Here is a 14,580-nt window from a genome sequence, read left to right as displayed (position 1 = left end):
GGTTCCACCGTAACACAAACAAATCCTCTATCACGTTCATCGGTATTAAGTAGATGAATAGAATCAATTTCTTCTGACCTTATTAAATTTTATTTACCTGATTATTCAAATTTAGCACTTCAAGTACAAAAACTTCTGAACACAATAATTGGTAACAGTTTTAAGTAGAAAAGATCTCAAAAAATCCTAACCGAATCCTGCAGTATCGATAAATAATTATTTCACCCTGTATAACATTTTCCTCTGCATTCGATGTTGGATTTCTCCTCTTCGAATCATGAAATGCAAAACTTTGTAAATTGATCTTTCCGGGTATTTCTGGAAAAGACGAATAATATGCATATGATATAAATTATACAACCGCTGGTGCTCTAGCTGTACAACAAATCAATCAATACCTGTTTGAGAAAGTCTTGAACGATCGCGTGCTCTGATACTTGTGAGCCAATCACAAATCGACGTTTCATCTGTTTTTCAATTCGTGATATCATCTCTTGATCTTCTTCAGTCGTAAAACCTTCTGCTCCTAGAAACAAATATCGCAGATATTTCCGTTTAAGATTAACAAACCGATGAAGCCTTCGGAAAATTTCAGTTCACAACTCGCGTAATCACTACCTGCAAGACTTCCTGACATTGCAGCATCCAAAGTCGAAACTTGAAACAATCGCAGCGCTTCTTCCACATCAGATTCAAGAGCAAATGGTGCCATACGCATTTTAGCAAGAGATTCCGACATTCGTATAATAGCTTCGAGTTGCCTGAGTATCAAAATAATTTGTTAAGATATAAAAACATCGCAAAGATTTGTTGCTTTGTATTGAATTCACATCAAACTGCTAGACTCACCTGACAGTAATCGGAATAGCCGTCCTCTTTCCAGTCTCTTTCTCATGTTCTCCAGCCCCGTTCCTCATCAGCACGTAGCGATTCTTCAATTTACCAGCTGCTGCTTCTGATAATCTGGGACCACAACGACTGCACAAAAAATGGAAACATTCAATTATCTGATTTAAAGATACACAAAATAAATGTTATGAATTTTTTTACAAACCTTCGAACGTATGAGATGTATTTTTTCAAAGTTGACAAGTCAATTTCACCTTCTCGTTCTTCTTCAGCCATTTGATGAGCGTTCATATGAATTCCCATAACGTGCTTGGCTAAAGTCTAAAATAGAAACAGGATGAATCTAATGCCCTAATCACTGATGATATCTACAGTCAGCATATTATTAGACTCACCATATCACGAGCTTCATTGTGTTCATCTTTAATGATGAAAATTGTATCAAATCGGGATAAAATAGTCGGCATAAAGTCGATATTTTCAGCGCCCTTCGTGTCGTCCCATCTACCGAATACACTGTTAGCAGCAGCTAGTACGGAACAACGCGAATTCAAGGTCGTTGTGATTCCAGCCTAGAAAATCACATTGACATCTTTACTCAATAGATCTTTTAAGAAAATTTACTTCTCGCAGGAAGTTGATCTATGTTTACCTTAGCGATGGATATAGTTTGTTGTTCCATGGCTTCATGAATTGCAACGCGATCATCTTCTCTCATTTTATCGAATTCGTCAATGCAAACACAACCACCATCGGCTAGAACCATAGCACCGCCTTCCATGACAAAATTACGCTGCAAACAAATAAAATAATCAACATGAGTTCTCAGTCAAGTAAAATAACCAGTTGGGGGCTCAAAGCTAGAAGATAAGACAAAATCTCTGGAAAGGTTTTCTATGTGATGACAATACAGTTAACAATAAACGCGTAACCACTTACAGTCGCGGGATCTCTAGACACTGATGCAGTTAGGCCAGCAGCACTGCTACCTTTACCAGAAGTATAAACTGCGATAGGAGAACATCTTTCCACAAATTTCAGCAGTTGACTTTTAGCCGTACCCGGATCACCTAACATCAAAACATTAATATCACCTCGACGAGTAAGACCATCCGGTAGTCTGAAATATCAATAAATATGTACACATATCACTACGCACTCATATGAAATATCTTTTGAAAATTTTTATCTAACCTTTTTCGTGATCCACCGAAAAGTAAGCAGGCTATCGCTTTCTTAACGTCAACACTGCCGTATATGGATGGAGCGATACTCTTGGCGATAGTTTCGTAGATATTCGGAGATGAGGAAAGACGTCTGAATTCTTCCTCCTCCTCGGGAGTCACGCGGACGTTATTAGAACTACCAGCACGATCAGAATCAACCATTATACCGATTACACGCAGATACGGACTACGAATACCAACATTGACTTTATCTCTTGCACCTCGCTAAATAGACAACATGATCGTTTTTTATCACTCTAAATCAAATCAAACATTCTATAACATACAGTGTATATGGTTTTACCTTTGAAGTTCCTGCATTCATCTTTTTAATGGAATATATACCGATTATAGTAACCCGATTTCCAGGAACCACTTTCTCGGTCAGATACCTTGAATAGTAACCAATACCGCGATGTCAAAGATCAGCATGAAGAGCCTTCGTGAATTATATAAAATATCAGAAACAAACCTATCACAATAGAGCTGCATGTGTCGCGGCATTTCACCATTAGGAACAGCTTCTGGGGCTTCTTGTAACTTCAATACTTGGAAATCGACGCATTTGCATTTGTCAGGAACAATGAAGAATGGATCAACCGGACATCTAGGCATACCAGCCTGCTCACTGTGAAAAATTTAGATAAATAGTTCATACAAATACATCCATTTAAAGCTACCATAATTCAATAATATGTCTCTTACGTCTGACATTTCCTGGGGAGAGCATAACCCTCTAGACCTGGTTTTACAGGTATATTGTTCTGGAATGTGCGGCAACTGCGACATTGGATGCTGATTTTTGTAGCCTTGGCTCGTATTGCTGAAGCTGCTATTACAATACCAGGTATCTTCACCAGTTTTGACACTTCCTCAGACTATGAAAAATTGAAAAGAAAGCATATTCACGATTTACATCCATGTAAACTTGATTTTCTCATATTTCGCACTTACCTTTAAACCTCTGATAGTTGAAGGGTTAGCATCCCATTGTAATGTTACTTGTATATCTTGAACATCTTCCTCTCCGATAGGTCGAGGATGAGTAACCTCATCTGCAACCTCCTTCGCAGCATCTTCAAACTAAAGCCATGAAAATACCAGTTTAAGATAGAGACAGATATCTCTTTTGTATCATATTCCATATATTCAGTCCTCACCAGTGGGATATTATCAGCTGGAGTTTTTATCAATTTTTGAGCTAATTCTTCGTCAAAACTTGTCAAATCACCGATATCAATCTCTAACCAATAGTGTCCAATGTTATAATGACGTTTCAGCTGATCTCTAAATACCGGTAATGGAAGAAATAATGAACATTTAAAATAAGAATGCTGCAGAAGTAGACCCTTTTCACAGAATCAAAAATAGTTATTTCCCACAATACTAGGTTAGACTGTAGCTTGGCAGCTTGTGTTACCAATATCTTATCATTTTGTGTTACTGAATGAGTGAATGAGGTTCTGAAATAGTGGGTAGTAACAGCCAGGGACAGGAAGGAAGGAGCTGGGGACCTTGTCGGGTGAACTTTTAGAATTTTCGAGTTTAAGTCTTGGATATTGAAAATTAATTAAATGTATTTTGTAATTGAGCGTGTCGATTCTTATTCAAAATAATCTATTAAGGCGTAACAATCGCGCATAAAGTTTCCTTAAATTACTGTACAGCTGGATCTCATTGTAACCCCTGGCCTAAGCCCTCCATTTTCAACCCGGAAGTAAAATTTTGACAAATTAGATTTAACATTTTCGACGCTTTACCGGTATTTGTAACTGAAGTTTCCTTCGTGAAATTGCCGAATGAAATCTTTGAAACGTTTCTTAGTTTGATTTCTACTCGCAGTTTGCTCGTCAGCTCGATCTTCGGAGCCGAAATTATCGCTGAAAAAAACACCAGCTTCGTCAAAACCGGCCATGATGGGAGATTGTTGTCATTAGATTTGGCGGTAAATGCATCACTAGTCAAGTGGGTTCGAATCCCGATATAATTCCGTACCAATATTCGAGATTAATTTTGTTTTCCTCGAACTTTGAAAACGGTGACTTATATTATATCTTATCCATTGCGACCACCTCGTATACCAACGTCCAGATTGAAAGAAGCATTGCTATTGCTAATATTTTCCAAAAATGACTTAAACAACTGATTTTCAAGGTTTAATGCAAAAAATATTTATACTTTTTTATTTTTCAGTAAACAAAAACAGATTACACTGATACAGCATGTGTCAAATTTTACAAATTTCTTAATAAAATGAGCCAGTTTTGCTTGCAAGGAGTTGGAGTGGAAAGAAATGAGAATTACGTATTACATGTAATAAAATATCTAATGCTTGCAAATTAAGTCAAAACGCTGAATTATATGGTTGTCCATTCCATCGTATTACTACGAGACATCCCCATTGTATATTCGACGCAATCTTGAACGCGACCGAGCGACTCCGGTGCTAATTCGAGAGATGCTGGTCCGAGTTCGAGGTCGTCAATCGGATTCAAACTATGAATACTGGATTCCATGCTGCACATGCTATCGGTCATCCCACACAAGTGATCGCAAGTATGATCCATTGTCTTACATTCATGCATCACGTCGTATATATTCAGTAACTGATCCAATAATGACACATCCATTTGACGAAGGCCATTCTGAAAATACAAGCAAAAACAACTCCGTTAATGTATCGAAGAGAAATGGCAGGTGTAGGAAAAATAGTCGTGCGTCACGTAATTAAATTTTCGGGCGATGGAGTAAACAATCTTATCAATACCCGGTAAATATCATGATTTATAGTTTGCCTCACCCCTTTATCACTGAATCAGAATTACCAGTAGTAAACATATTGCCATCCACCAGTAAACCGGTAAGAATGGAAATAAGGAAAGCAACGTAAGATCGAAAATGTTTTCCTTTGCTTTTTCGCCATCATTAAATAAAACTACCGCTATTTCAAAGGCACCGGCGAAAATCAATGGAAGCGATGTCGGTATCGGCGATACAGAACCGGTTTACGAAATAATTTTGTTCAAGTATGTCGGCTTCGTTATATTTCTCATGGGGATAATAGGAAACACGTTAACCGTAATAGTTATAACTCGGAATCGTTCGTTAAAACGATGTTCAACCGGATTAATGTTGGTGGTGTTAGCGATATCAGACAACGGGGCGCTAGTAACGGGTCCCCTGATGGACTGGATTAACATATCGTTCAATATAGAATTACAGGATTTGAATTACATTTCGTGTAAACTGAAGAACGTCGCGCAATATTTTTTCCTTCAGTTCTCATCGTGGATGATAATATTAATATCGATCGAACGTTTCGTCTCGGTCTATTATCCGACTAACGCCAAACAATGGTTTACTTTAAAGAAAACCTACATAAAAATATTCGCCATTTTCATAGCGTTATTACTACTGAATTCGCACTTTCTCTGGACTTACGACATTAACGGGTTTGAAGATTATTGCGATATCGTAGATCGATACAGCGATTTTATATTTCTCGCCTGGGGATGGATCGATTTTACGGTTTATTCGCTAATTCCATGGATAGTATTGACGATAACTAACATCGCGATAATTATTCGCTTGCGACAAATGAAAAACAAAGTTAGCGTGACACCTTCGGTCACTAAATTACGCAAATCATCGATTACTTCCGAAGAAAGTATGATCAGTTTGACCGTGATGTTAATAGTCGTCAATATCGCTTTATTATTTACAACGACACCTTTGAGTATCTTCTTATTGATCGACAAACGGACTTTAGGAATATCGAGAGAGCAATGGAATATGTTGCACGGATACTTGACGATTTTAGCGTACTTAAACAACGCCATCAATTTTCTACTGTACGTAGTCAGCGGCGCGAGATTTAGATCGGCATTTTTCGAGATGTTTCGTCGAAAAAACGATATCTGTGGATCGTAAGAATACTTAAAATCGTTAATATACCTTATCATCAATAAACGGATTTTCTAATGGGTTCTAACAACAAGGTCCATATAGATCAGTCATTCCTGGATATTAGAAGTTTTAAAGGGGAAAATTTGGAGGAAGCATCTGCATCACTTTCATGTCCCTATTACTGTAGACTCCTTCTAAATCAGTACTGTTAATCTTAGTAAAACCCTAATTCGGTGGTTTGTAAGAAAAATTTTCATCCTCTTGAAAGTAATTGCAAGGAGGCAGGGGGCGTTGCCATACTTCCTTATGTACATCTGATCCGTAGTGTACACTACCTGAACTGTTCGGTAACCACCTTAATCCAGGTTCAGCTGTATTGATTTGGTAGTCTACAACACAACTACAAACTAGACAAAACATTTTAATTGCCTATTTCTCAGAATATTAGGAGTTTTAAATGATTTTCAGGCATTTTGTTAAAAGAAAGAAGGTTTTGATTTTTGTCAAAGATTTTGTTCGGAGAAACAAGGTATAATTTTCTTAGTCGTAGGAGTTTTTCTAATGAATTGAGGAGTCGTAGAGATCGTGAACTACATTTGGTACCTTGCCAATCTAGCTACAGAGTCAAGCTTTATGGGAACCAGTTGCCAAGCAACGAAATGGGAGGCAGCAGCTGCAGATATTGAACATGTGAGGATGATTTTGTTGTCGGGAGACAATTTCACAGCTGTCAAACCACCACGCCTGATAATCAGTGTTACAAGAACTAATTGATTTATCCAAAGCATTATTAACATATAGAACTACAACCTGCTTTCTGTATACATAAATGAAATAATACAGATATATATATATATATATATATATATATATATATATATATATATATATATATATATATATATATATATATATATATATATATATATATATATATAATATATATATATAATATATATATATATGTATTATTATTATTATTAACCTTGATTATGAAATCTAGAACAGAATCTTCATACTAAATAACTATCATCACACAAAAAATATCTCCTCATCACTGTTTAGCAAATATCATTAGCTGTTTAACAAACAATAATATGATTATCCCAAATAAATAGAAACCATGAGAAAATAATGCTTCATACGAGGTAACCCCTAATCCAATCTTACCATTTCCTCTTTTAATTTAGAAAATGCCGTCAGAAGTCTCGAGTCATACCTCGGACTCTGAGGACTCGACGGTGATTTATCAAATAGAAACTTAAGTCGTTGATCCTGTTTAAACGAATCCATTAATTTCAAATCCAAACTAGGCGGAGATTTAGACAGGTAACGCGAACCCCAGCTATTCCGCGGAGAATCCTCGAAGCTACTCCCGTTTTCGAGGACGTAGCCATTGCGCAATTCACCGTTCGTACTGCTAGTCATTATTCCCGACGCGCTGCCCTTTCTCGAGACGTGCTCCTGAAGAAACTGCGGCAACGGCGGCAATTCGTGTAACTCTAATAACGACGCCATTACTATAGATTGAAATTCTTGACGAACTAAACCGGTAGAAATATGGAGTTTCTCGAGTAGATGATTACTAGTCGTGATCTTTTAAACAAACACTTCCACTCATGTAAATCCTTAAGTTCTATACGTCTAAAGTTTATTTTTCAATGTTTTTCTTTGTCAAATGTCAGAGTCCACATAAAATCTTCATAATGCATCTGGCAGTACTCAGCGCAGTGAATAGAGCCCGACTGTCGCATTAGCTATTCACACTGAGACACTAGTAATCCTAATGCAACACGCATCACCTAGGCAACTGTTATTACAATTATGTGGCGAAGAAGATTCTGAGCGATGAGTCTGATTTACTAACATCAGACTGGCAATCCTCACAAACTCGATGAAAAACTTCTCAATAAGCCTATGTAAAAATCTAAAGGGATGACTCAATCTTCTTATCATTTCAAATATATATCTAAAATCTGCTATGCAACTGATGGTGCTACCATCTACAAATAGAACAGAGAACTAATATATGCTCGGAATATGCCAAACTTAAGTATTAATTTATTCGATCATCTCTCACAACTACAATTTTTTCAACATCATTACCTGATCACAATCATACCAGAAACCATATAAACAATGTTTTTCAACAGCTAGTACCAAATACTGTAACCAATCATTTCTGAACCTCTTTTCCCCTTTAAAGATTGGCGCTAACACAGGTGATATAATTCACAGTACTGTGACAACCGATAATGAAAATGTATCATTCTGCTATAACTTACAGGAACAACAGGAGACGACTAGTTCTAACTACGTAGCTTATATTGTCAAGTTTGAAAGGTTAACATTGTCCACAAGTATTTGAGATGCACAGAAGTTTATGTAAAATAAAGAATGTTCTGACGATGACCACTACCATAACTCACGGTATAATAAACTTAATGAGTGAATGAAACTTTCTGACGTGAATTTCTGCAGATTTTTGTACAGAAATATTCACGAATTTCTCGCCCCAGTAAAAGATATATGTAGAAGTTAATGACGTAGTTACACAATTGAAACTGAGTGAATACATCATAAAGGGAATCTTTCAGTTTCACGGAGATAGGTAAGAATGCAGTAATAGACGATGGTAGCGTGCATGTAGCAAATACAAGTGAAACAGTTACGAGCATTATCGTTGTGCGTTTTGATTTCGTAGTTTTCTTATCTGACGAAATCATTTTCGAGCCCCTGAATAACCGATATATTATACCAGCATTCGAAGCAAGAATCAAAGACAAAGGTAGAAAATAAACATAGATGACAAATGTTGTGAATAATGCTATTTGATCGAATAATTTGTAGTAACATCCGAAAGACTGGTTGGGAAAATGTATCTCTAAAGTAGGCAGAAGATATAAGGTCAGTGTATTCACGCCACTTATTATAAATATAGCACATCTTGAAAATGTAGGTGTACATATCAAACGAGATGTAAATGGGAAGAGCACGACTGCTGCACGTTCTAGAGATATTGCTACTATCAACCAGGAACTATTACAGGCTGCAAGCTCCATTATAAACTCGTAGATTTGACAACTGATCAGTGATTTCATCAAAAATATAGGGCTGATGTTAACGTGCAAGAGAACAAACTGCACGACAGGCATCAAAGCAATATTGATGCAGTACATGGCATCACTGACAGACAAAACGATGAGATAGTTAGCGTAAGATAAACTCCGAAATCTGCGGCTTATCATCACTATGGATGTAGCTGAATTTCCGAAAGCTCCTAACAGAAACAAGATAAGCCTAATGACGACTGACAGCGTACGATAGCTGCCAGACTTGTTGGCCACCGACATGATGACGATATAACTGCTATAAGTTCGACCAATTTTCTTCTTAGTAAAATTCATGATTTCTGATAATCAAATTGGAGTCTACCGACTATACTGTTATTGTCGGAGAGTTTACTAAGTGAATCGTCATGTATTGAAAAACAAATCTAACGTGAAAAAGAAATATCTATATAGAGATAATCTAATCCATTATCACACTTACTTTTCATTTGTAAAGAGATGATAATAGAATCGTATATTGACAACAAATAAATGTTGATCTTCAGAAATCTAATTCAATTCACGAATATGAAAATTTAACATATTGCACAAAATATGAATGTAACTTAATTTGATGATTCCAGAACAGTATGAATACCGGTAATAAATAAAAATTTGTGCATTCATGGCTTGAAGTCAGATATTGATATGTCAATAGGAGGAAGCTTGAAAATAAGTTTTTAAACAGTAATTATGTGGCGAAGAAGATTCTGAGCGATGAGTCTGATTTACTAACATCAGACTGGCAATCCTCACAAACTCCATGAAAAACTTCTCAATAGGCCTATTTTTAAAAAACTAAGGGACTCAATCTTCTTATGCAGCTATCAATGTGAACCCTGACCCCCCCTAGTTCATCCATCGCCAGGATTTCGACGTGAAAATTGGTGGATCCTGAACGAAGACTTTTTTAGTAATTAACGAATCTCTGGCGAACCCAAAAGAAATTGGTGTCGTATCTCTATCGAATGCGTGACGATTATGTATTCATTGAGCATCGAATGTCTGGCGGATTCCAATCTAAACCTACTTTGAAAGTCTGACGAAAAGCGGTTTGATATGCGGTTTGAACATACAGGACATATAGTCAGTTTACCTTCCGTTGTTACGTTCCCGATCGGATATGTCGCTTCACTAAAACGTCAGGTCGCCAGAGCCTCTATATCGTGGGAAATTCTCACAGAAGTTGTCACATTTAATTGTTAGCTTAGCATTATTTATCACTTCAATCTTCATTAAAATAAACAGCATAAGTTCTATTTCAACTCTTTGGAGCTTGTTATTACGATAAAATTTAAACGAATGTGAAAATCCCCGATTGAAGAATAGGCCATGTTCATGGTGGTCTCACCGTCGGCAACTATTTTCCATGATTCAGGAAGGTTTTCGTCCCAATGGAAACGAGAAAATATTCTTAATAAAGTCTAATTATTATTGTTTTTAAAGGTGCATTGTTGATTTTTTAATATCGGAACAACGGTGAGATCTTCGCGGGCCGCAAAACGGTCCGGTTCCAGCCACCAGCCATCAGGTCCGGTACGTGGAGATTATAAATGCAATTCAATTCAAGCCTATATTCGCGCTCTTTCCTCGTCTTTTTAAACATTGAGATTCATATTATAAACAGGGTTATACAAAAAAAACGCAAGAACCGTAATTGTGTAATAATTAATTAATACATATTTTAATCCTCATAAAACACATCTTTTGGATGTGGAGCTTATTAGTCAAAATGAATGTTTACTTTGGATAAACAATATTACATGGTTCCCCTAAAGCCCAAACCAGCCACTTGACTGGTATTTCTTTTACAATGAAGTTTGATCTTGGAAGAAACATGACGTTGCTTCATCTATCATGTCTGCAGCATGTCACTGCTGTTTCAAAAGGCTTATAAAATGAGTTAAGTTTTGTTAAGATTTTATAGTTTTAATAAAAGAAATGAAATTAATAAACATGCTACATTGTGTCGAATACCTGGCGTATTGTATTTCTTAAGGAAATCTGTCTAGTGGAAAGCTGTCGAAGCCCTGACGAGGTTATTCTATAAAAGTGACGAAAACCTGACTAATGTCATCTATGGTAATAGTGATAATCTGTCGAAACCTGAGCGGAAAGATTTATGGTATGTGTCGAATTAGGGTCGAATGTCTGAACTAGGGGGGGTCAGGGTTCACATTGATAGCTGCATTATCATTTCAAATATATATCTAAAATCTGCTATGCAACTGATGGTGCTACCATCTACAAATAGAACAGAGAACTAATATATGCTCGGAATATGCCAAACTTTAGTATCAATTTATTCGATCATCTCTCACAACTACAATTTTTTCAACATCATTACCTGATCACAATCATACCAGAAACCATATAAACAATGTTTTTCAACAGCTAGTACCAAATACTGTAACCAATCATTTCTGAACCTCTTTTCCCCTTTAAAGATTGGCGCTAACACAGGTGATATAATTCACAGTACTGTGACAACCGATAATGAAAATGTATCATTCTGCTATAACTTACAGGAACAACAGGAGACGACTAGTTCTAACTACGTAGCTTATATTGTCAAGTTTGAAAGGTTAACATTGTCCACAAGTATTTGAGATGCACAGAAGTTTATGTAAAATAAAGAATGTTCTGACGATGACCACTACCATAACTCACGGTATAATAAACTTAATGAGTGAATGAAACTTTCTGACGTGAATTTCTGCAGATTTTTGTACAGAAATATTCACGAATTTCTCGCCCCAGTAAAAGATATATGTAGAAGTTAATGACGTAGTTACACAATTGAAACTGAGTGAATACATCATAAAGGGAATCTTTCAGTTTCATGGAGATAGGTAAGAATGCAGTAATAGACGATGGTAGCGTGCATGTAGCAAATACAAGTGAAACGGTTACGAGCATTATCGTTGTGCGTTTTGATTTCGTAGTTTTCTTATCTGACGAAATCATTTTCGAGCCCCTGAATAACCGATATATTATACCAGCATTCGAAGCAAGAATCAAAGACAAAGGTAGAAAATAAACATAGATGACAAATGTTGTGAAAAATGTTATTTGATCGAATAATTTGTAGTAACATCCGAAAGACTGGTTGGGAAAATGTATCTCTAAAGTAGGCAGAAGATATAAGGTTAGTGTATTCACACCACTTATTATAAATATAGCACATCTTGAAAATGTAGGTGTACATATCAAACGAGATGTAAACGGGAAGAGCACGACTGCTGCACGTTCTAGAGATACTGCTACTATCAACCAGGAACTATTACAGGCTGCAAGCTCCATTATAAACTCGTAGATTTGACAACTGATCAGTGATTTCATCAAAAAGATAGGGTTGATGTTTATGTGCAAGAGAACAAACTGTACCACGGGCATCAAAGCAATGTTGATGCAGTACATGGCATCAGTGACAGACAAAACGATGAGATAGTTAGCATAAGATAAACTCCGAAATCTGCGGCTTATCATCACTATGGATGTAGCTGAATTTCCGAAGGCTCCTAACAGAAACAAGATAAGTTGAATGACCACTGACAGCGTACGGTAGCTACCAGACTTGTTGGCCACCGACATGATGACGATATAACTGTTATAAGTTCGACCAATTTGCATCTGAGTAAAATTCATGATTTCTGATAATCAAATTGGAGTCTACCAACTATACTGTTATTGTCGGAGAGTTAATCGAATTAAGTGAATCGTCATGTATTGAAAAACAAATCTAACTTGAAAGAAATATCCATATAGAGATAATCTAATCCATTATCTTTTCATCTGTAAAGAGATGATAATAGAAACGTTTGTTGACAACAAATAAATATTGATCTTCAGAAATCTAATTCAATTCACGAATATGAAAATTTAACATTTTGCACAAAATATGAATGTAACTTAATTTGATGATTACAGAACAGTATGAATACCGGTAATAAATAAAGATGTGTGCATTCATGGCTTGAAGTCAGATATTGATATGTCGATAGGAGGAAGCTTGAAGATAAGTTTTTAAACAGTAATTGCTACCTTTATTCTTGTTCTGCAGCATTGAATGATGTTGATCGTTGCATCTGTTTCAGTGATGTTATCGTCTCGGCAGATGTTCTTATCAAATTACAAAGTTGTATACTCGATTCTATCGAGGTCGAATGTTTTAACTCTTCAGTCGCCCAGTGAAGTTTCTCTTCCACCGCTTGTAAAGAGGACTGAACCTGGGATGACGATTCATTAGATCGAACAGGTTCACGGCGACTCAGAGGTTGTCTCGGTAATTGAACATTAGTGGTGACCGGAGGATGATTAACAACTGTAGATGTTGAAGGAAGAACATCATCGTTGAATACAGGGTTCGATGATGAGCGTTGTTGTTGTTCTCTGGTTTGTGATAAAGCAGCTGCAGGATTGACTGCTATAAATTACACAAAGAATACTGATTACAAATCCTATCTATTTGAATAGAAATTTTCGGCTGAGAAATCAATAACTGATGTAGGCCTTACACTTACCAGGATTGTCCTTATTTACATCAGAATCCAATTCATTGCAAGCTATACAGTAATCTACACCTTGTCGATCTCTCATTAAAATAGTCTAAAATTAAAATAATAATACACGTAATACTTTCCAAAGCTTTGTAAGTTTGAAATATAACTAATTAGTAGTCACTCAGGTCATTCTTTATCCTGTTAGTTCCAAAGATAACCTTGAAAAGGTCAATTAATATTTACATACCGAACATTCTGCACAAGACGTGCCCAGCATTTTATAGCCTTTAAGAAGATAATCACCCATCAGTTGACTGATTTTATCAGATCGTTCCCTTCGAGCTTGTATCACTTTTAATTCAGCTGTGGTCGGAGGTTGCCAATCATAGTCTTCATCAGTCATTTTTTAACCTTAATGAATAAAATAGCGACCAATGATGACACAAGAATTAAAGAGAGATAATCCATGGACTGACACATCATATCAAACTAACAAAGTTGGACCGGCTCACAGGGACTTGGATCATAGTGGTTGGTACTGTAAAAATGATAATCTGTTAATCCAGTCACATTGCGGTGTCTTATAAATCTGGCCAGGAGTACTAGAGGAGTCAGGACTGAAGCCAAGACGGAGGCCGACAACGTGAACACAACTATTCAATCCAAAAAAAGCAAAAATTTGGCTCATTCACAGAATTTGCGCTGTCTTCATACTGGCATCATGCTTTTATTTTCATTTTCTGATATGTGAAAAAGATAAAATGATGATTGAATTGAAATTGAATAGCTTTTATTTTTTGAACTCTCTTCTTTGAATCGTTGTCAGGTTAAAATTAAATAAATCCAAGCGATCAATCAGCTTATCTCATCATTGATACCTTAAAATATATGAAATGTATATCCAAAGCCGATGATCGACACGTTTTATTCGATCCAGGATACAGATGGCGAGACACTTCGTGCAATTTTTCAACAAACTCAATTCAA

General features: G+C 36.4%; 3 protein-coding genes across 5 annotated transcripts; 1 reads left to right on the top strand and 2 right to left on the bottom strand.

The window, feature by feature from the left end:
* Positions 1-78: 78 nt before the first annotated feature.
* LOC141905345 (DNA replication licensing factor mcm5-like) lies at positions 79-3,991 on the bottom strand. The gene is made up of 15 exons (XM_074794190.1): positions 3,836-3,991; positions 3,236-3,362; positions 3,030-3,158; positions 2,781-2,953; positions 2,548-2,703; positions 2,380-2,467; positions 2,044-2,300; positions 1,789-1,969; positions 1,502-1,642; positions 1,245-1,421; positions 1,055-1,170; positions 850-978; positions 619-761; positions 399-526; positions 79-318 (listed from the first exon to the last, which is right to left on the bottom strand). The coding sequence occupies exons 1-15, from the start codon at positions 3,988-3,990 to the stop codon at positions 217-219; spliced, it is 2,202 nt and encodes a 733-aa protein (XP_074650291.1). The 5' UTR covers position 3,991; the 3' UTR covers positions 79-216.
* Positions 3,992-4,282: 291 nt separating this feature from the next.
* Positions 4,283-14,564, bottom strand: LOC141903345 (protein ZNRD2-like). 3 transcript variants are annotated; one of them, XM_074791459.1, is made up of 5 exons: positions 14,472-14,564; positions 13,841-14,004; positions 13,615-13,699; positions 13,136-13,517; positions 4,582-4,720 (listed from the first exon to the last, which is right to left on the bottom strand). In XM_074791459.1, exons 2-4 carry the CDS (start codon positions 13,994-13,996, stop codon positions 13,138-13,140), a joined length of 621 nt encoding a protein of 206 aa, XP_074647560.1. In that variant the 5' UTR covers positions 13,997-14,004; positions 14,472-14,564; the 3' UTR covers positions 4,582-4,720; positions 13,136-13,137. The 3 variants fall into 3 exon arrangements, with proteins under 3 accessions (XP_074647553.1, XP_074647560.1, XP_074647568.1); XM_074791467.1 differs by having other exon boundaries at positions 13,136-13,514; XM_074791452.1 differs by lacking the exons at positions 13,136-13,517; positions 13,615-13,699; positions 13,841-14,004; positions 14,472-14,564 and adding an exon at positions 7,152-7,873 and having other exon boundaries at positions 4,283-4,720.
* LOC141903334 (thyrotropin-releasing hormone receptor-like) lies at positions 4,921-6,005 on the top strand. The gene has a single exon (XM_074791441.1). The coding sequence runs from the start codon at positions 4,974-4,976 to the stop codon at positions 6,003-6,005; it is 1,032 nt and encodes a 343-aa protein (XP_074647542.1). The 5' UTR covers positions 4,921-4,973.
* Positions 14,565-14,580: the final 16 nt, after the last annotated feature.

Source organism: Tubulanus polymorphus, chromosome 1 (genome assembly GCF_964204645.1).
Source record: "Tubulanus polymorphus chromosome 1, tnTubPoly1.2, whole genome shotgun sequence".
Lineage (NCBI taxonomy): Eukaryota > Metazoa > Nemertea > Palaeonemertea > Tubulaniformes > Tubulanidae > Tubulanus > Tubulanus polymorphus.
Note: the sequence above shows the minus strand (reverse complement) of the source record. Positions and strands in the feature narration are given on the sequence as shown.